Source organism: Taudactylus pleione, unplaced genomic scaffold, assembly GCF_031769625.1.
Source record: "Taudactylus pleione unplaced genomic scaffold, aTauple2 ptg000090l, whole genome shotgun sequence".
In the NCBI taxonomy this organism is placed as follows: domain Eukaryota; kingdom Metazoa; phylum Chordata; class Amphibia; order Anura; family Myobatrachidae; genus Taudactylus; species Taudactylus pleione.
Window position 1 is genome coordinate 7,787,910 of NW_028284492.1, and position 21,931 is coordinate 7,809,840.

The 21,931-nt window shown below is 45.4% G+C and overlaps 1 protein-coding gene across 1 annotated transcript in view; it reads right to left on the minus strand.

Annotated features, from left to right (window-relative positions):
* Positions 1-9,716, minus strand: part of PDE7A (phosphodiesterase 7A) — an 84,108-nt gene extending 74,392 nt beyond the window's left edge. The window contains exon 1 of the mRNA XM_088469335.1: positions 8,399-9,716. Coding sequence (XP_088325461.1) covers positions 8,399-8,536 — 138 coding nt within the window. The 5' untranslated portion in view covers positions 8,537-9,716. The remainder of the gene's footprint in view (positions 1-8,398) is intronic.
* Between the last annotated feature and the right edge of the window lie 12,215 nt (positions 9,717-21,931).

A 21,931-nucleotide genomic window follows, 5' to 3' on the forward strand; every position in this document is an offset into this window, starting at 1 on the left:
GCTTTTCATGTAAACTATAATTTTCTTCATAAAGTGAAATGACATTTAAAATAAAATATATTCTCGGTGATGGTCTTTTTTTCGCTGTTTGAATAGAAAACGGAGGCATTTATTTCCATAACAACATTCAACGAGATAATAAATTCTGCACCAGAACAAAAACTGAACTTGTAATAATCTTACAATAGACATTTTATCACCATTATTAGGGGCATATTCAACAGGAACAATTTAATTAGGTCAAAGGGATGAAGCATACAAACTAGCACCAAACTTGACCAAATGTCCAAGTTTCAACATGCTAACACAGTAGGCCGTGTGCTGTTAAAAAACAGTTTGCACTGACATGAACTATTGCTAATATTAAAATTAGAGGGCTACGAAGAGAACAGAAATAATGATTATTTACACTATAGCTACAACAGTCACACACACAACATACAATGGCCCAAACTTGAATTGCTCCAGTGAGCAGGTTGCTAAAATAATGAATGGGAGAAAGCAAAGACTGAATGTACACTGATAAGAGCACAGCTTACTGCAGAGAACGACACACCATGGCATGGGATTAAGTGAAGAATCAGGTATGAACGCACCCATTAGATGCCATGTTTGGTGATGGGGATGTAAACCAGAAAAGATCCAGTTGCTTGGCCTGAGTGTTAGATCAGTTTCCTGCTTGGTCATACAATTTGGTATTCAGCCATTAGGGTGAAGTTGCTGGATAAAGAGTCAAGACATGGACAAGTGAAGTTGTCCATAGCAACCAATGGGGCAATTCAATTCTTCAGAGCGGCAATGCATTACCTCTCGGGGCCAAAGTGATCTTTTTAAAAGTTCTGCCTACCTATTACTAAACTATAGGTTGCCTTACATAAAAAGCTATTTATTGATATAGTCTATTAGAGAGGTGGTCACAATAGATGCCAGGTGGAATGTGAAAGTGGCTGTTAGACTACTGAGTCCTTTGCCAGGATGCTGGATTTATTGATATCAACAGTAACAGCAGAATTAGTGGTAAGCAGAATAGCAGTACTGCAGGGGTTAACAGCGGTATTTAGGTGTCTCATCTCAAGAACTAAGTACTGTAAATCTGCACAGAACTGACACTCTACAAGGGAAAAGATGGTGCCAGCTGCACATGAGCAATTGGCCAGCGGTGAAATCATCAGGTCGGAAGTCATGTATAGTAGAGAGACCATGCCAGAGAGCACTGCTTTCTAACACCCCCTTGCTCTGTGTTGTCTCAGGTTACATTAAAACACTGGATCACACTTTACTCAATAATCATTTGGCAAAGTCCATCAAAAACCAATAAAATATCATACACACATCAAATGTATCCCAGTCCACATGCTTTTAGAAACAAGCTCAGAACTTGACGTCAGTCCTTTTGTCATCATATCAGTGACGTTATCTTCACACAACACAAAGGTGACGCTGACAGACTACCTTTCCACTAACTCTCCGATGAAGTGAGATCTGATAGCTAGGCGCTTAAACCGTCCATTGTACTGCTATTGTCATAGTCTATGTTGATGGTTTCATCCTGTTCCAGTACATCCAATTCACAAAAAGTCACCTTTGGGTATAAGGCTTCCCTTAACAGACTCTGCAATTGCCATATATGGTGGACAGGGCAACAGCGAGTTGCATTCTGCTTGCCCAGCTTATGGCTGCACGTGCCAGTACAAGCAGATATCCTGAGTAGGAACAACGGCCATCCTCATCTGCTCACCAGCCTGAATCACAGAAGGATTTCAGCTTAGAATTTCCATGCTTAGAAAACTTTAGATACTTCAGGATTCTTTTAACCGCAGTCCAGTGTTGTTTACTAGTATTAGTGTCAAACTGATTCACTCAGCTTACGTAACTGGCCCCATCAGTATGAACTCTCCAGACATCCTGAGTAACCTGAAGGTTATTCAGATGTCCGATGTTCACACAGTTGATCCAATGCTGCATCCCTGGACGCATTAGCTGATCACAAAAGTGTCCATCAAACCACTGCTTAGTAAATTGTGCCCTACATAAAATACTTTAAGCACACTTTTACTAGTTTCCCCTTTACCTACTTTCTGGGGCAATCCGTGCTTTACCACGAGATTAGACAACGCTAATTTTAACTATTGGAAGGTTATTGGGATTTCTGCCATTCGTGATGTTTTCGACCCTGGGAGGTTCCATGCTTGATTTTAGCTCATTACAAGATAAATTTTAATTGCCGCATGACCATTTTTATATGTTCTTACAGGCGTGGCATTTCACTCAATCACTTTCAGTAAAAGATTCACCTGATCAGGGCGGGGTCCCCCTCTTTTCCAATAGGTTTTCTACAGTATCTGAATACCATACACTTCGTAACATATATCATACCTTATTGCTCCCCTAGAGATAAGCTTTGGCAATGTTCTTTGCAAATTGGACTGGTGATATTCCTGCTATTGACACCCATGAAATATGGTTGCGTAGGTGGTAAAGTACTTAGTCTCTGCTAAAACCTGAAATTTCTTTGTAGAGCATTTATTTCCTCTCCTCAAAGGAGAGATATGGTTCTGGAGGAGACGGGGTCCTGCCCAAAATGTAGGATGATGAACACCTCCTTTTTTCACTCTTTTTAGGAATGTACCAAGATTAGATATTTTTGGAATAAACTGATTCACTATGTCAATCAACTATTTTCACTGCACCTCACCTGCCAACCCATCCCTTGTTTATTTCTTAATTTTGTACACTGGGATTTAGGCCCTGAAACGAAAACGATTAAACCCTTGTTATGTGTTATTTTAACAGCTGCCAATAAACTCATACTATGTATAGTGTTCCCGCTAGGCTGTTTTAGCGGGGTGCGGCGCCCTGCCCTCCTGCTGGAGCAACCAAGTCCTCCTTCTGGAGCGTCCAAGCGCCCTGCCCTTACCGCGCAGCGCCCCGCTAAAACAGCAGTCTCCACCCACGGGTCGCAGTGTTCCGCGGGTGGGGAAATGTGCGGTGACCCGGTCGCCGCCGGTGAATAGATACCGGGCGCATACGCCTGGCATCTATCCTTCCTTTCAGCAGCGCTTGGGGGCTGTCCGGCATGTCCGTAAGGGCCGAGCACGCCCCCAGGAGTGACGAAGAGGGGACAAGTCTTATAGACACGCCCACTTTTAAATGACCACGCCTCCTTTTCCTGCTAAGATAGGGAAAACATCTTAACAATGTACTTGTGTCTGCATGAACTCAGTTTGGTACCATACATTGTACGCCTCCTCTCCTCATGAGACCCTTATCTTCATATGCTGCCTGCAGAGCTATCGACATTTCATGTGCTGACACTATCCCGTGAATTATGGAATACACATGCTGTTCCACAGCTAGGCCTACAGTCCCCAGTGGCCCTATCCACTTCATCAGGTTTTGAATTGTCACCATTTGTGATCTTTTCCCACAGCTTCTCTCGCTTCAGCTGCATCTTCAAAGCAAACTACCACGTGGTGTAGTCCTCTGAACCTTTCAGTTTGGTGAAGGTCATGCACTTTGCATCTTTCTATATATGCCGATTCAATACAGGAACTTTGTTTATTTCACACTTGGGGGGCCTGGGCCCATAACCTATTCATAATGCTTATTGGAGTGGTGGTCAAAATACAGTAGGTGTCGGACGTAAAGTGAAAGTGACTATTAGTTCACACAGAGTCCTTAACCAGGATGTTTATTGATATAAACAGGGTAACAACGGTACGCAGAATAGCAGTATTGGAGGGGTTAACAGCAGTATTTAAGTGTCTCACCTCAGGAGCCAAGTACTGTGCATCCACAATGTACTGTGGCACTCCACAAGATGGCGCCAGCTGCACAGGAGCAGTAGTCCAGTTGTGACGTCATCAGGTCGGAGGTCGCGCCTCCCTCCAATTCTGGGTCCTACTACTCAGCATTTACAGTAGAGAAGAGTCAGTGCCAGAGCGCACAGCTCACTAATTTTATTGCTAACACTGAAATAAATACATCACATTTTGCTAGATTTTAAGTTTATCCCCCAACTTTGCACTTTTTCGTCCCCAAAATGAAAGTCTTTTTTGGGGTATTCTAAAGTTTTATTTTTTTGACACAACTTATCTTTGGGGGACTGTCCCAAGGGTGCAGGGCGGTTTCTCGAAGTCTCCACCCCAAAACCGCAATTCTGCACTTTTTTCCGCCTGCTATTCAGAGGCGAATCTTTTTCACCTATTACATTGCATTGACTGTCTGCGTACGCGAAAAGTATTTGCAACTGAATACGGCGATAATTTAATGCCTGCCGAAATGACGTCATCCGCGATACTTTTCCGCGTATTCAACTTTGCCGCTAATTGAATACGGCCCTTTGTTTCTAAAACAATGAGAAGTACAGCACAGAACAAATAAGAAATGTAGCTGTATAATCTATACCTTCCTGAATCATGTTCAGAAAGCTAAAATATGTAATGATTTTCATCTGACAAAGGAGTAATGAACTGATTGAAGAGATTACAAAACTATAGAAATGCTCCAAAATAGTGAGACGACACACTGGCCGCATACAGACATTCCTCATTTCACAACCTACCTGTTTAGCGACCGTTCGGACTTCCGACCGGCGCTCCAACCAGCTAACTGTGGCTTGGAGCGATACAAATTTTTTTTTTTTAAAAGACACAGACTGTCCTAGAGGGGGTCATGGCTGTGGCGCGGCACACACGAGACCTTGCCTCCCAAGAGGGAAAGGACGGACAGGGATGCGGTACGCGCTCGGAGGAGGTGGGGCACACACAGGCACGTGTCACCCTCAGCCTGTGTCCTGCTTCTTCCCGGCCACTATACGTCCTCGCTTAAAGACTGAGTCGTAGGAATGGAACTCGGTCGTTAAGTGAGGAATGTCTGGTAATGAAATATTTTCAGAGACACTGACAATATTAGCCAATATTTTAGCTGGAGAGGTCCCAAAAACAACCCCCATGCCGGATAACAGACTGATCAAAGGCAATAGTATCTTTATTGGACCCATTAGTTAATGTCCTGTGTGCGCAGTTATCTTAAAACCACAATAATAGGCCTAAGAAATGGTACAGTAGATAAAACGTTTCTCCACAAGCACAGAACGGACAGCTCTCATCCAATATGGCCACTTGCAGTTTTCAGGCCGAGCGATCTACAGACAAACTCAGGAGCTAGGTTAATGTAAATATAGGTACACAGAGAACAGGAAATAAAGTGTTCGGAGTCTGTTTAAAACAGGTCAAGTGATAACTTACAAAATTAATGCGCTTATTAGGGGGTGCAGGAAGAACAGATAAACAAATTAAAGTATACCAGTTACTTATTGTATATTTACAAATGTAAACTTCATTGTAAATCTTGAACAGCTTTATTCAAGTATTTATTAAGTTGATTAGTTCGGTTCTAGTCATCATCACTAATTGGCCCGTTCCACATGAGGAAAAGCTAGTTTCCACGTGTATTATGTAATGGGCCCATCCATTATTAGGGGCCTGAAAGGGCCACCTAATATTCTGCAAACTTTGAAAACAAAGTTTTTGGAGGTTGCTTCCAAGAATCAACGGGGTCACGAAGGAGGATCTGAGCGGATACCTCCGCCAACTGCACACAGCGTCACCTTTGGCTGTGCACATGCCATCCCATATGTAAGGAATATGGATTCAGCATCTCAATTCCCACGGCCATTCTGCAGGACCAAAGGCTCACTCAGGACTGCAAAAATTGAATGGTCTGAAACTGATGTTGCAACTTCAAAAGCTGCAAGTGGGCATCTCAATATATCTCCCGATGGCTGTGACATTTTGCATATTTTGGCATTGCAGCTGTATACAAAGTTGCAACTGCATTAGTGTACAACTCAATAAAGCCCAACATCCTATACAACTTGTATTGGGCATGCAGGCATGAACTAGAGAATGAAAAATTGTTTGCATCATTTTTCACACCCCATAAGGCTTCAATGTTCCTTGCACTAACATAAAACATGTAAAATATATATATATATATATACACACACACACACACACACACACACACACAGTACAGCTCATCTCTCTGACAGATGGATAAAAAGATATGTGTACCTCCTGTTCTGACCTGTAGCCAATTAATTTAGTTTCTGTGTTTTTTTTAAATAAATAATGATGGAACACTAGTTTTTACAATACTGAAGCTTGATCGCAGTAATTCCTATCCACAAGATAGAACACATAATATGCCAAACCAGGTTTTGGATCCCAAACCCCAGTTTAATAAAGAAATACAAAAACGCACATAACTTGTGCTCTGTCAAATAGTAATGTCATTTTACTCAGGTTTACCTGCTAACCACTCAACATTTAAACCAGCATTGTAATGTAGCTTTTGCAGAAGGCTTGGCTGGCAACAGCTCAAGTTCCGGAATGCTGCAGCCAAAATAAAGATCCAAGTACAATATATACTTCTTTTCATGTGGCTCAGTTTGCCCAAGCTTTGATGTACTCTGGTTATACACTACCAGCAGAGAGTTATAATCCAGGACCCAAGAAACCATGGTACAACATCAAGCTGGATCCTAGATTTGTCTGATGCAAAGCTTTGTTCTACATGAGTCTGTCCGCCAGAAATTTGAAGTACAAACATTGTGGTTAGGATATTCACTTATTCCCTTTCACCTTGGCAGAGACAGTAACATGACAGTCTCATCATAGTATAAATAAATATACATATATAAAGCATGGAATGTATTTATAAGTTTACAAAGATGAAAACAAAAAATAGTTATTAACATCTTTCGCCATGGCAAATGTTTCAACCATACACGGACATGTTCTTTGTTCAGTCAAGCAAAATCAATGTCAATCCTATAAGTATTATTCAAACAGGTGCACTTGGGAGTTAACAAAACATACAAAAGTGTTATGAAGGCTGCAATTTTGAACAAATGTAATTTGTAATACTGTATCACCAGTACTAAACCTGGTAAAAACAGATGAGTAAAAACAAAAGAAGAGAAAAGAATTCCTATAGTGGTACACACTCAGATGGAAAACATTATTAAAATATACAATATCTTAATCTGTCAATCCCATATTTTAGTGTGACTCATATTGATGGTTCTAGCATCAATATATGGGATTGACAGATTAAGATATTGTATATTTTAATAATGTTTTCCATCTGAGTGTGTACCACTATAGGAATTCTTTTCTCTTCTTTTGTTTTTGCTGTTAGTACTTTATATTCCTGGTAGCACTTTCCCATAAAGATATCAAATAATTATACATAGGATTATGGGAAAAGATGGTTATTTGATATACTAATCACTATAAATAGTAGTCTGTGCGGATATTTCTCTTCCCTTAAAAACAGATGAGTGTAAACACATCCATACCTGCTACCAACAATGATTTAAAATAAGTTTGTTACTGACTGGATATATATGTTGATTTTAATAAAATTGTACACTTTGCTGAGCCTAATGGTGTGTACACACGGTACAATTAGTCAGTGATAACGATATCGCTGACCGATTGTCCTGCACTTTCCCAGAGTGTGGGATGATCGATATCGATCATCCAGCACAGCACCAACGACGGCCCACGATCAACGATCGCGGGTCCCTATAGTAACCTGGTCATGCACAGGCGATGGACGATATAGTTATCGTCCATGCGTGCCCACGCATCGCAGGTCGTTGGTGGGTTAGAAGGGGACAAAAAATGCACGATATCAATATGATAGATCTCATTATCGTTCATATCAAGCATTTTAATTGTCCCGTGTGTATGCACCATAACTATATAGCTATACTGTTAAGGCGGGTATCCACTAATATACAAAACGAGAGCACGATTACGACATTCCAGTCATGCTTTCGTTTGTATATCTAGTGATGTGCCTAGACTGAACGTTCACTCGTTCAGTCCAGGCACATCCCTCCATCCCCGCACATGCTGAACCTGACGAGATCGTCAGGTTGACCAGCATGTACAGGCGATGTTGGAAGCGACCAGAGGATACACGTATCGCTGGTCGCTTCCAACCAAAGCATGCGCGATTTACAAGCGATTGCACGATAACGACGTCGTTATCGTGCAATTGCTTGTTAAAATCGCCGAATGGATGCCCCCCTTTAGACTAAGCAAAGTGTTTACTTTGAATTATTGGTACATAAGAAGCTCTAAACAATACCTGAACACAAATTAGCAAATTCAAAATACTTGATAACATCCACTGGCTTAAAGATGACACATTGTAAAATATAGTAAAAAATATTAAAATATGGATCACCATGTAATTCTAGGAGATAAAAACTATACAGCTGGCACGGTGACTGGTAAAAAAATCCAAAAGAGCAGAAAAACATAAGTTAAAAAGTACTTTATTCCCACTCCAAGCCACATGCCCCATGAATGCCCCTTACCTGAGAAAGCTGCCTAGGGTTGGGGCATCCAAAGAGTGCCGAGCTGGAACTGAAGCTGATGGCACCTCTGCGGCTCAGGACATGCTTCGGTACCGGCCTGTCCAGGGGCAGCACCGGCAACTGGTAACATACTTCCATTGAACAATGCCTCAAGGGGGCAACTCACCAAGAAACACAAGGAAGAGAGACACAAAAAGCAAAGTATACAGATAAACCAGGGTCTCAAGAAGACTATGGGTCAGGAGGAGGTATTCATAATATTCCTAGACACCATCTCTACCAAATCACCCAGCAGCAATTTCTCTTGTATTCCTCCTGGCACAAAATCCTTATCCAGAAAAAGAAAAAGTCATGCATTGCAATCTGACACAGCCACCCTGGATAGGATGAAGCAGAGGAGGTGTATGTATTGCTGGGGAGGTCACCCTTAGATGGGATGAAGCAGAGGTGGTATATGTATTGCTGAAGTAGTCAACCCTGGATGGGATGAAGCAGAGGTGGTATATGTATTGCTGGGGAGGACACCCCGGGATGGGATGAAGCAGAGGAGGTGTATGTATTGCTGGGGAGGACACCCCTTGGATGGGATGAAGCAGAGGAGGTGTATGTATTGCTGGGGAGGACACCCCTTGGATGGGATGAAGCAGAGGAGGTGTATGTATTGCTGGGGAGGACACCCCGGGATGGGATGAAGCAGAGGAGGTGTATGGATTGCTGGAAAGGTCAGGCAAGGAATGCACTCAGCAGGACGCTGGGGGGACCGTGTTTTTAGGAAGAAAGGAAGGGGAGGGGGGGGGTTGATCCGTGGGGTTTGTTGTTCGAAAATAATCCAGGTGGTGAGTAATGAATGAGAGCAGGAGAAATGCCCCGTCCCCAGCTCCCTGCAGCAGGTGGGCAGACAGGGGAGCTCTGTGTCCTGCTGGGCTCCTCAGAGGGAGCGGTGTGGCCCTGCAGGGCCCGTGTTCTCAGTGCCCGGGCCCCCTGGCCGTGCAGCCCGGGGCTGGTGGGATGAGACCGGAGTGTGCAGACGGTTCTCTCTTCTCCTCCCTCCGTACAGGCGCAGCATTCCCATCTTCTCCGCCGTCTCACTGCCGCATCTCCCCCGGCTCTGGGCGAGATACAGGCCGCGGCAATCGGGGCCTCTGAACACCCGGAGGCGGCTCCAGGACACAGGATGCAATGCTGGGTGCAGAATGAATGAGTCGCTCCTGCTCTCTCAGTGCACTGAGCCCTACACGCACCTCGCCGCCGCTAGCTGGTACCGGAGCCTTTGTGTGATTGCAGCAGCAGCAGCTAGTCTCTCCCTGCAGCAGTCACAATTAGGAGACAGCCCTCCCTCTCCCCGGAGGAACATGCTCGCCCCCCTCCGACACTGCCTCCCCCCGTCCCGCCTGCTGCACCGTTGTTGCAGAACAAATGAAAAAAATTTAAAACAAGAAAAAACCCCGTAACCCGTATGCACGCCTCTCAGCAGCTGCCCATACCGCCGGCTGCAGCCACCACACTACAGTACAAGCAGTCTGCCAGGCAAGGCTCACACAGGACACGTCATGTGACCGGCCTCCGGAGCGACACCGCGGCACCACGTGACACGATGTGTATGTGCGGGGAGAGTGCAATGCGGGGCTACAGCTCCGGCTCTCCAGCTGCGGTGACGTCACAGCACCCCGCAGCCCTGCTGCTGGAGACTCGGGCCAGGGGTACAGACAGGAGGACTGTATATAAGTATATATACACTACAGCCACAGAATCTGTGTAATTCAGATGTGTCCCAAATTAAAGGGATGATATGGCAAGCCTATATATACATACAGTCCACCTGTCTCGCAGAGGTATTGGAAACACTGGCCAGGGCCGAAACTAGGCTATGTCACACGATGCAAGGCAGTAATTTTGTGCCCCCTCCTTTCCTGTACTGGATTTTGTCCTTGCTCCTCCATAAGGCAGTGCACTAGTCAGGCGTCCCTGGTATAGAGACTTACATTATTCCACACACCATAATGCCCATTACACATTATGCCACACACTGTAATGCCTATTACCAAAGTGCCACTTACATATTTGCCTGACACCATTTTATGCCCCACAGTAAGGCTTCTAATTACTGTAAAATTACCTGCTCGTTGTCAGGGGTTTTATGCTCATTATCAGGGGTTCCATGCTCATTGCCATGGGGTTTCATGCTTGTTGCCAGGTTGGTTTCATGCTCGTTGCCAGGGGGGTTTCACGGGAGAACATGCAGCTTTCTGCATATTTTCCTGGCACTTCCGGGAACGCTATGTGCATTGTGCTAGACTAAGGGTGTGTACACACTGTGCGATCAGGAAAGACAGTACGATTACGACATTGTAATCGTACCGTTGTTCCTGATCCCCTGCAGTGCCTACACTGAACGATCAGTCGTTCAGTGCAGGCACACTCCATCATTCCTGAACATGGCCAATCTGTCGTTGTCGGCAGATTGGCCTGCATGTTCAGGCGATGGACAATGTCGGAAATGACCAGCGGGCGCACGCATGGCTGGTCTTTTCCTACATTTTTGTGCATGATTACGATGTCGTAATCGTGCAATCGCTCAGTAATATATCGCCCAGTGTGTACGCACCTTAACAGACACTAGAGGTCCAGTAGGACCTCTAAAATCTGTCTTCTCGGCGGCGGCCACTTTTGGATGGCCATTTTTAGCAGAGCCCATGTGTACAGAGCCGTCCACATGGAATCTGCAGCCCCAAGCCACCACGCACTACAAGACTGCGCAGGGTGTGCAGGGGCTGAGTCAGCCCTTTTTCACCCCCATTCATTCCGGCACTCGGTGCACGGGCACCACTAGCCCCCTTAGTTGTGGCCCTGCACTGACCCTAGCTCTTCAGCTACCTGCGGCAGATACAATAAGTTACATGCATGTAGTAAACCAATACCTTTTTCTGTGTCACATCGATTTGGACAAAATAGGGTCTATGTATTAAGCCACGGAGAGAGAGAAAGTACCAACAAATCAGCTCCTAAATGTCATTTTTCAGACAGCCTGTAAAGTGACAGGAGCTGATTGGTTGGTACTTTATCTCTCTCCACTTTATCTCTCTCCAAAGCTGGGTACATACCTGAAAGATATATCTGCAGATGATGGTTGTTCATACACACTGAACAACCATCACTGCCATCTGGCTGGGGGTCTCGCTGGCCGGGGACCATGTTGCACCCCCCCTCCCCGGTGGTCTGCGCAGCTCTGGAAAGTGATACATTGTAAATTGATAAACTACCAGCCACTCAACTCCTAACTGTCATGTTACAGGCTGTGGGGTCTATTCATGAAGATTTATGTAAACTTTTCACTATAGCATCACCGATGCGATATATAGCTTTGTATAGTAAGAATTCATATACATTTACTTCCCTTGAGATGCGATCTGAAAATGAGGGCTTCGGCAGTCCAATCTTCTTGAGCCTTCCTCTGCGAAGCATTGGGAAGCAGGTCCTTCTGTGTGAATTTCTTTCTGTCCGGCACCGGTCCTGACTCTGCCCCCGGTCCTGACTCCGCCCCCTTTCCTAGACCCTGGTCTAGGAAAGTGGATGGAGCCACCATCGGGTGCCGGACTGGGAACAGGGAAGTATGCAGCTTCCCTGCCCTGTTCGGCTTGCAGTACAGATTACACCATCTTCAGATGGCGAATCTGTACTGCAGTAGATGAACGAAAAGCTGAACTTTCCGTCCTTTCATGAATCGCACTCAACGTATGGTGATGCGATCCGGCATGGATCGGGTACACCGCTGGAGAAATAATAAGCTTCTCCAACAGTACCTTGCTCCATGAATTGCACGAAGCAGAGAAGAGCCTTGATTTCAGCTAAACAGGGCTCTTCTCTGATTAATGAATAGACCCCTGTGTTTGAAAAAGGAGCTGATTGGTTGGTAGTTTATCACTTTCCAGAGCTTAGTACATCTGCCAGGTGAGCCAATCACAACATACACCAAACAACTTCCCCACCAAATGGACTGCAGTCTTACAGCTAGCAGTATTGTGCATAGCTACCTCACAGCCAGCACTGAGCAGCATTGTGTATAGCTACCTCACAGCCAGCACTGAGCAGCATTGTGTATAGATACCTCACAGCCAGCACTGAGCAGCATTGTGTATAGATACCTCCCAGCCAGCACTGAGCAGCATTGTGTATAGATACCTCCCAGCCAGCACTGAGCAGCATTGTGTATGGCTGCCTCACAGCCAGCACTGAGCAGCATTGTGTATGGCTACCTCACAGCCAGCACTGAGCAGCATTGTGTATGGCTACCTCACAGCCAGCACTGAGCAGCATTGTGTATGGCTACCTCACAGCCAGCACTGAGCAGCATTGTGTATGGCTACCTCACAGCCAGCACTGAGCAGCATTGTGTATGGCTACCTCACAGCCAGCATTGAGCAGCATTGTGTATGGCTACCTCACAGCCAGCACTGAGCAGCATTGTGTATGGCTACCTCACAGCCAGCACTGAGCAGCATTGTGTATGGCTACCTCACAGCCAACACTGAGCAGCATTGTGTATGGCTACCTCACAGCCAGCACTGAGCAGCATTGTGTATGGCTACCTCACAGCCAGCACTGAGCAGCATTGTGTATGGCTACCTCACAGCCAGCACTGAGCAGCATTGTGTATAGCTACCTCACAGCATACATGCCTACCCTCCCTGAATTCGCGCAAGGCTCCCGAATTTTCAGGTAACCCTCCACACACCCGGAAGGGTAGGCATTTCTCCCACATTCTGCCCACTTCCTAGTGAAGTGGGCAGAATGGGGAGAATTTCCACTGCGATCGCGGGTCCTCATGTAGGGGGCGGGGATTAATGAGGCAATACTTAATTAATCGCTATAGCCCAGCACCTATTTACATTTGCGCCAATTGTGATAATTTATCACAAAGGGGGCGGGACTTAATGATGCAAATCGCCTGGCCCCACCCCTGTCGCAACTAACCTGCTTCTCCTCCCTGGGCTTCTCCCGGGGAGGAGAAAAAAAAGTTAGGCAAGTATGCCTGACAGCAGCAGTATTGTGTATCGTTATCTCACAGAGCCTGATTAGAACCCAAGGGGCGCTAGGCAAAAATACTGTCTCGGAGTCCCTCCACATATGTATATTTGCATGCACACCCACTTGTATATATGCATATGTGATATCCCAGTACTAGCATGTCCCTTTGAGTTTTTTATCTTTTAAGTGTTTAAGTGACCCTGTTAGGAACCGCAATAAATGTTATTAAAATGTACTTTATTTTTATAGTTAGCATGACCTATATGTTACTGGTACAACGCAATGGATAGTGGTATAGCCTTGGACGCTTTGCAAGGGCCATCTGCCTCTGCATGTTTGACTGATTAATGGGCTTCCTTAGTGGCAAGGGGCACTGGGGCAATGGCTACAAGAACTGGCGTAAGTGGAAAATTCTGGCAATCCACGCGCCAGCTACACAGCACCCCGCGGCCCCAGGCAGAGGAAACCCGCGTGGAAGACTCGGCAGCAGTTGGAGAAGGGGACGCGCGCTGTGTGCGCAGTTCCCGGTGAGACATCGTACTGAGTGGGTGTGCGCAAAGAGAGACTGACCTCAGGCATTTGGAGTGACCGGCGGCTGGGCTCAGACGAGACTCCGGAGGTGGACTGAAGCAGCGCTGACGGGTCCCGGCAAGGAGGAGACTGTGGGGCCCGCTGAGTGACAGTCGGGAGGCGCGCCCATAGGCGGAGTCCAGCTGGGTGGTGGCTACTGCGAGGTGAGACTGTGGAGCTCCGTGCAGCTGAGCCAGGAGGCACGGCTAGAGGCGGGACTATCGTGAGTAACACCCGTGATGAAAAGAGACTGTGACTCCCCCTGCAGAAGAGACAAGAGGCCCTGTCAGAAGGGAGACGGAGCTGCCAGCATTGATCTGGAGGAGCTGCCGGAATATTAACTGGCAGAGCAGCAACGCCAATTGGTAAGGAACAAATAACAGCATCCTCACCCCTTCATATACACAGCTCAGCAAGCACTACTGTATCCTCAATAGACAAACTCCTAATTCACTACAGACAGTCTTGCACTGCAAATAGGGCATACAGAAGGTACTTTGAACTATAGCTATTGCCCCTGAGCCTAATTGGTGCACGTAGCTCATCGCAGTGTAGTCAGAGGAAAGCATTGATGAGCACCCGTAGTGACTGTGATGCTACGCAGATATTAAAGTAGAGAGAGGAGCCAGTACGGAAAACTTACTTTGTTTTATAAGCTGTTCCTCTAAGATCTCCCCGGACAAGGGATTTGCTTAATACTATTATACTGCAGAGAGAGCCCGTTTCCAGTATTACGACTAGAGGGAAGATAGTGCATCTCCGATTATAATATATACTATTTAGTGCCCTGTTGCAGGGAAATTACGGCCAGGAAAACAGATTGCTACATATTAGGAAAAGGATCAGCCAGATTACCAACAAAATTGTTCCACTAAAAAAAACAGCATTAACTTGCCAGAGAGTGTTCAAAAAGCAGTGGATTGTGCGTCATACAGGGAGCCTTACTTAGACATTGACTAACTTGGTTTCTGACAGGGTCATCAACCCGGGCAACGTTGTGCACAGAACAGGGACTAGCGCTGCACTAGAAAAAAGGTAGTGAGCTCACATACCAGCTAAATATCTATGTTTATTGCATGTTTTGAGCTAAAGTGTAAGTAGCTGTATTATTTCGTTAAAGAAGGTTTCATGCCTATAAGGAACTAAAATGCTAATTAAATGTTAAATGTTTTCTTTTATTGTGAATTGTTTGCGATATTATTTGCATTAACCAGTTTTACTACAGAGCTCAGGAGAACGACTGTTGAAACTATTTTTTTTTAGCTGGGTTCCTGAAAAATAAAATAAGAGAAATTGTCTGCATTTTCTTGTGTGAACTGATGTCACTGTGAATGGTGATCATAATTCTGTGCATTGTCATAGTAAATGATTTTTGTCTGACATATCTGAATACGGTAAGCGTTTGCAAGACTAACCTTAAATTGACCGTTTGCAGATAGCAGCTGCATTAATAGAACAAATACCAACTTTACCCTTGTTAAAGTACTTGGCCATTCGAATTATTTAAGTCATTATCTGAAAGTTATTGGTACATAACAACTTGGCGTCCGCGAACAGGATACAACAGGAAAATGTCGGCACCACAAACTCCAGCATCGATATCAGGTTGAAGAAGACTACCTGCTTCACCATCAACAAATGTCTCATCAAGCAGCGGTGTGGCACAGATGACACAGGCATCACCCATCACAATGCCATATTACTTTGGAGCTCCATGGTTACCAACATATTCAGGGGAAACACACCAACAAGGTGCTAGCACCCTGAAAGAATTTAAAGATAAAATGAGATCGATGTTTAAGTTATATCCACTCAACGAAGAACCTGTTCATTGAAGGAGCACGAGGGGAAGCGATCCGAGCACAACTCCGAATGTGGAGACGCCAGAAACCTACCTGCTCATTCTCAGAATTCAAAGAAACAGTGTTAGACATACTTGGGCTCAATCAAAACCTAGATCCTGAATATGATTCGTCATCGGAGCAATTGACCACTGATAATTATGACGAAACCACAACATGCATGATGCCTGTCCATACTTCATTGGAAAAAACGGTCACTCAACAAGGATAGTCAGGGCAGGATGTGATTGGAACATTCACCAGCGCTCTCATTGAAATTATGAAAAAACTAAAGGAGATTCGGCAAGAACAGTCTGGAACAAGACGCAGAGACTGGCGTCAAGGACGCGGTGGGGGAAATCAAGCTCGATGGGACATTCCTCGAGGGGCAGGTCAACGCCCCACTGACCAGTTTGATTCACAAGGAAGACCCATTTGCAGAGGATGTTGGCAAAGTGGCCATATCGAACGAAATTGTCCAAATGGCGCTTTAAATGAGGAAACCCCGAGGCGGGGGACCGACCCTCGGGAGGACCCATCCCAGTAGGTCCATCATCGCAGGAGTGGTGGCCCCAATACGTTGGAAAATGCTCCCACGTGAAAATTCGAGTCAACAATGTGGAAGTATCCGCCCTTCTAGACACTGGGTCCCAAGATGTCATCATATTCTCGAAGGATTACGAAGAACACCTGAAACACTTGGACGAAGTGTTCATGCAGTTGGCGAAGTTTGGATTGAAACTTAAACCAGCCAAATGCCATTTACTTAAACCAAAGGTGCAGTATCTGGGGCACGTTGTCAGTGCTGAAGGGGTGAAGCCGGATCCGGAGAAGATCAGAGTGGTACGAGACTGGCCGGTACCAAAGACAGTGAAGGATGTCCGAAGTTTCCTTGGCTTTGTAGGGTATTATAGACGCTTCATAGCGAATTTTGCAGGAATAGCCGCCCCACTGCACGAACTGTTGCGAGGCAGATCGGGTCAGGAGAAAAGAAGCTCGAACGTAGTCAGCTGGAGAGACGAACAACAATGCTCATTTGCACAGCTGAAAACGGCCATGATTGAAGCTCCCTTACTCGCCTTTACTCGCCTATCCTGACTATGAGAATCCGTTCCAGGTATATACAGATGCCAGTCATCGCGGATTGGGGGCTGGCTACAGGATGGGCGTGAGCGTGTGATAGCGTATGCCAGTCGAGGTCTACGGAAAACGGAGAGGAATAGCGAAAGTTATAGCACGTTCAAGCTGGAATTGCTAGCTCTCGTTTGGGCTATTACAGAGAAGTTTAAAAATTATCTGGCCGCTACTCCATTCATCATCATGACAGATAACAATCCACTAGCCCACCTGTCCACTGCCTGGTTGGGAGCACTCGAACAGCGCTGGATGGCCCGTCTTGCGAACTTCAGCTATACTGTACATTATCGGAGTGGAAAATTGAACGGCAATGCCGATGCCTTGTCTCGCCTTCCAACCACTGACGTCACTGAAGAGGAAGATAGAGAGGAGGAAATAGAGACCCCAGCCTTTAAACACACCAGAAATAAACCAGTGGTAACCTCCGGGCCAGTAACTGTCACTGAGAGCCGGAGTCTTGAAAGTCATACACCGGATTCTTCTACCTTCCATTGGAGAGACATACAAAACGAGAGCCCAGTGTTGCGGGAGTTGATGGACATTGTGCAGCAAAGGTGCCGATTTACCAAAGAACAGAGAGAAAATGCTGATCCTGAACTTGTGAAACTACTGAGACACCAAGAACGTCTACAATTCAAACAAGGACTTCTAGTCCGCTGTAGTATTGACCCAGGAACCCATCATCCAATTACCCAAGTCGTCATCCCACGGCAACAGGCCAAATTATTACTCAAAGCGTATCACAACGAGTCCGGACATTTCGGCATGCAAAAAACTGAAGCTGTGTTCCACCGGAGATACTTTTGGATAGGGCTTCGAGAAGATGTTGAGGAGTGGTGTAAAAAATGCACCTCCTGCACATTAAAAAGAAATATTGGAACCGAGCAAAAAGCCCGCCTTTGCCCTATCATCAGTCAATATCCACTAGAGATCGTCGCCTTGGACCATGTAAAGCTCGACAACAGTCCACAGGGATATCAATATGCCCTCACCATGACCGATCACTACAGTAAGTTCGTGGTGGCTGTTCCAGTGAGAGACCTAACAGCGAGAACTACTGCAGAAATATTCCTTAAAAACTTTGTATGTTCTTATGGATATCCCGATCACATCCTTACTGATCAGGGACCCGCGTTTGAGTCGCAACTGTTCACGGAATTGTGTACTATGTACAATTGTAAAAAACTACGAACCACCGCATATCACCCGCAAGGGAATGGACTTTGTGAACGGGTGAATCAGACCATCATTGAAATGCTGAGAAGCCTTCACTCGGAGCGCCGATCATAGTGGCCAAAATTGCTACCTGAAATTACCTACCTATACAATAATACCGAGCACTGTTCCACAGGGTTTACCCCGTTTTATCTTTTGTTTGGGAGACAAAGCAAATTGCCTAAAGATGTAGAGTTATCGCCCATGTTGGAGGATTCGCAGTGGACTGACTGGGTCTATGAACATCAACGACGCATTAAGTCCGCTAGAGACATTGTGAACGACAAAATGGAAGTAATCCATCAGAGACAAGAGCGTAATTACAACATGAATGCTAGAGCTGCTCCGCTTAAGATGGGAGATAGAGTGTGGAAGCGGAAGAATCATCGCTATAGCAAGCTAGATGATAAGTGGGAAAATATTCCTTATGAAATCGTCGGTATCCCTGGTACAAACTTACTTACATATCAGATTAAAAGAGAAGCTGATGGACAGGTTAGCATTGTCCACAGAAATCAACTCAAGTTGTGCCTGTCTACAGTTGACTTGTCCAACAGAGACAAATTTCCAGTCGATGGGAGGCCGAGAAATCCCTTGACGAATTTTTTGTAGATTTGCTAACCTTTATGTGTGGGCCTGTAAGGTCAGAAGCCGGGAGTAATATGGCTTAAGAATCTACATTGTCTGTAGTTCATGAAGAAAGAAACCTAGTTGGTCAAAATGTTGAGCCCTCGGAAAGTGTGTCACCTGAATTGAGACGATCGACAAGATGCAACAGGGGTGTTCTACCTATTCGATATAGATAAGACTATAACTTCCTGATCCAAGTTATTGTTATGTTGTATGTTTTCACTATTATCTGTAGCGTGAGGACACGCATACTTCTAGCAGGGAAGAATGTGATATCCCAGTACTAGCATGTCCCTTTGAGTTTTTTATCTTTTAAGTGTTTAAGTGACCCTGTTAGGAACCGCAATAAATGTTATTAAAATGTACTTTATTTTTATAGTTAGCATGACCTATATGTTACTGGTACAACGCAATGGACAGTGGTATAGCCTTGGACGCTTTGCAAGGACCATCTGCCTCTGCATGTTTGACTGATTAATGGGCTTCCTTAGTGGCAAGGGGCACTGGGGCAATGGCTACAAGAACTGGCGTAAGTGGAAAATTCTGGCAATCCACGCGCCAGCTACACACCACCCCGCGGCCCCAGGCAGAGGAAACCCGCGTGGAAGACTCGGCAGCAGTTGGAGAAGGGGACGCGCGCTGTGTGCGCAGTTCCCGGTGAGACATCGTACTGAGTGGGTGTGCGTCAAGAGAGACTGACCTCAGGCGTTTGGAGTGACCGGCGGCTGGGCTCAGACGAGACTCCGGAGGTGGACTGAAGCAGCGCTGACGGGTCCCGGTGAGGAGGAGACTGTGGGGCCCGCTGAGTGACAGTCGGGAGGCGCGGCCATAGGCGGAGTCCAGCTGGGTGGTGGCTACTGCGGGGTGAGACTGTGGAGCTCCGTGCAGCTGAGCCAGGAGGCGCGGCTAGAGGCGGGACTATCGTGAGTGACACCCGTGATGAAAAGAGACTGAGACTCCCCCTGCAGAAGAGACAAGAGGTCCTGTCAGAAGGGAGACGGAGCTGCCAGCATTGATCTGGAGGAGCTGCCGGAATATTAACTGGCAGGGCAGCAAAGCCGATTGGTAAGGAACAAATAACAGCATCCTCACCCCTTCATATACACAGCTCAGCAAGCACTACTGTATCCTCAATAGACAAACTCCTAATTCACTACAGACAGTCTTGCACTGCAAATAGGGCATACAGAAGGTACTCTGAACTATAGCTATTGCCCCTGAGCCTAATTGGTGCATGTAGCTCATCGCAGTGTAGTCAGAGGAAAGCATTGATGAGCACCCTTAGTGACTGTGATGCTACGCAGATATTAAAGTAGAGAGAGGAGCCGGTACGGAAAACTTACTTTGTTTTATAAGCTGTTCCTCTAAGATCTCCCCGGACAAGGGATTTGCTTAATACTATTATACTGCAGAGAGAGCCCGTTTCCAGTATTACGACTAGAGGGAAGATAGTGCATCTCCGATTATAATATATACTATTTAGTGCCCTGTTGCAGGGAAATTACGGCCAGGAAAACAGATTGCTACATATTAGGAAAAGGATCAGCCAGATTACCAACAAAATTGTTCCACTAAAAAAAACAGCATTAACTTGCCAGAGAGTGTTCAAAAAGCAGTGGATTGTGCGTCATACAGGGAGCCTTACTTAGACATTGACTAACTTGGTTTCTGACAGGGTCATCAACCCGGGCAACGTTGTGCACAGAACAGGGACTAGCGCTGCACTAGAAAAAAGGTAGTGAGCTCACATACCAGCTAAATATCTATGTTTATTGCATGTTTTGAGCTAAAGTGTAAGTAGCTGTATTATTTCGTTAAAGAAGGTTTCATGTCTATAAGGAACTAAAATGCTAATTAAATGTTAAATGTTTTCTTTTATTGTGAATTGTTTGCGATATTATTTGCATTAACCAGTTTTACTACAGAGCTCAGGAGAACGACTGTTGAAACTATTTTTTTTTAGCTGGGTTCCTGAAAAATAAAATAAGAGAAATTGTCTGCATTTTCTTGTGTGAACTGATGTCACTGTGAATGGTGATCATAATTCTGTGCATTGTCATAGTAAATGATTTTTGTCTGACATATCTGAATACGGTAAGCGTTTGCAAGACTAACCTTAAATTGACCGTTTGCAGATAGCAGCTGCATTAATAGAACAAATACCAACTTTACCCTTGTTAAAGTACTTGGCCATTCGAATTATTTAAGTCAGTATCTGAAAGTTATTGGTACATAACAACTTGGCGTCCGCGAACAGGATACAACAGGAAAATGTCGGCACCACAAACTCCAGCATCGATATCAGGTCGAAGAAGACTACCTGCTTCACCATCAACAAATGTCTCATCAAGCAGCGGTGTGGCACAGATGACACAGGCATCACCCATCACAATGCCATATTACTTTGGAGCTCCATGGTTACCAACATATTCAGGGGAAACACACCAACAAGGTGCTAGCACCCTGAAAGAATTTAAAGATAAAATGAGATCGATGTTTAAGTTATATCCACTCAACCATGAACAAAGAGTGGAAATCGTAATTGGACAGCTGAAGGGAGCTGCGTTGCGAGAAGTAAAAGCGTGGGAGGAAGCAGAAAGAAAGACCGTCGAAGATATTTTCAAAAAATTAGAAAATATCTTCGATTCGAGAACCGTATCAGAACTCAGAAGCCGGTTATATGCTAGGAAACAACAACCTAAAGAGACTCTAAGAGAATTTGCACTGGGCCTGCAGGAAGCTATGCGGGCCATCCGAGCTCGAGAATCAAGAGAAGTAGAACAAGTCGATGAGACCTTAACAAACCTGTTCATTGAAGGAGCACGAGGGGAAGCGATCCGAGCACAACTCCGAATGTGGAGACGCCAGAAACCTACCTGCTCATTCTCAGAATTCAAAGAAACAGTGTTAGACATACTTGGGCTCAATCAAAACCTAGATCCTGAATATGATTCGTCATCGGAGCAATTGACCACTGATAATTATGACGAAACCACAACATGCATGACGCCTGTCCATACTTCATTGGAAAAAACGGTCACTCAACAAGGATAGTCAGGGCAGGATGTGATTGGAACATTCACCAGCGCTCTCATCGAAATTATGAAAGAACTAA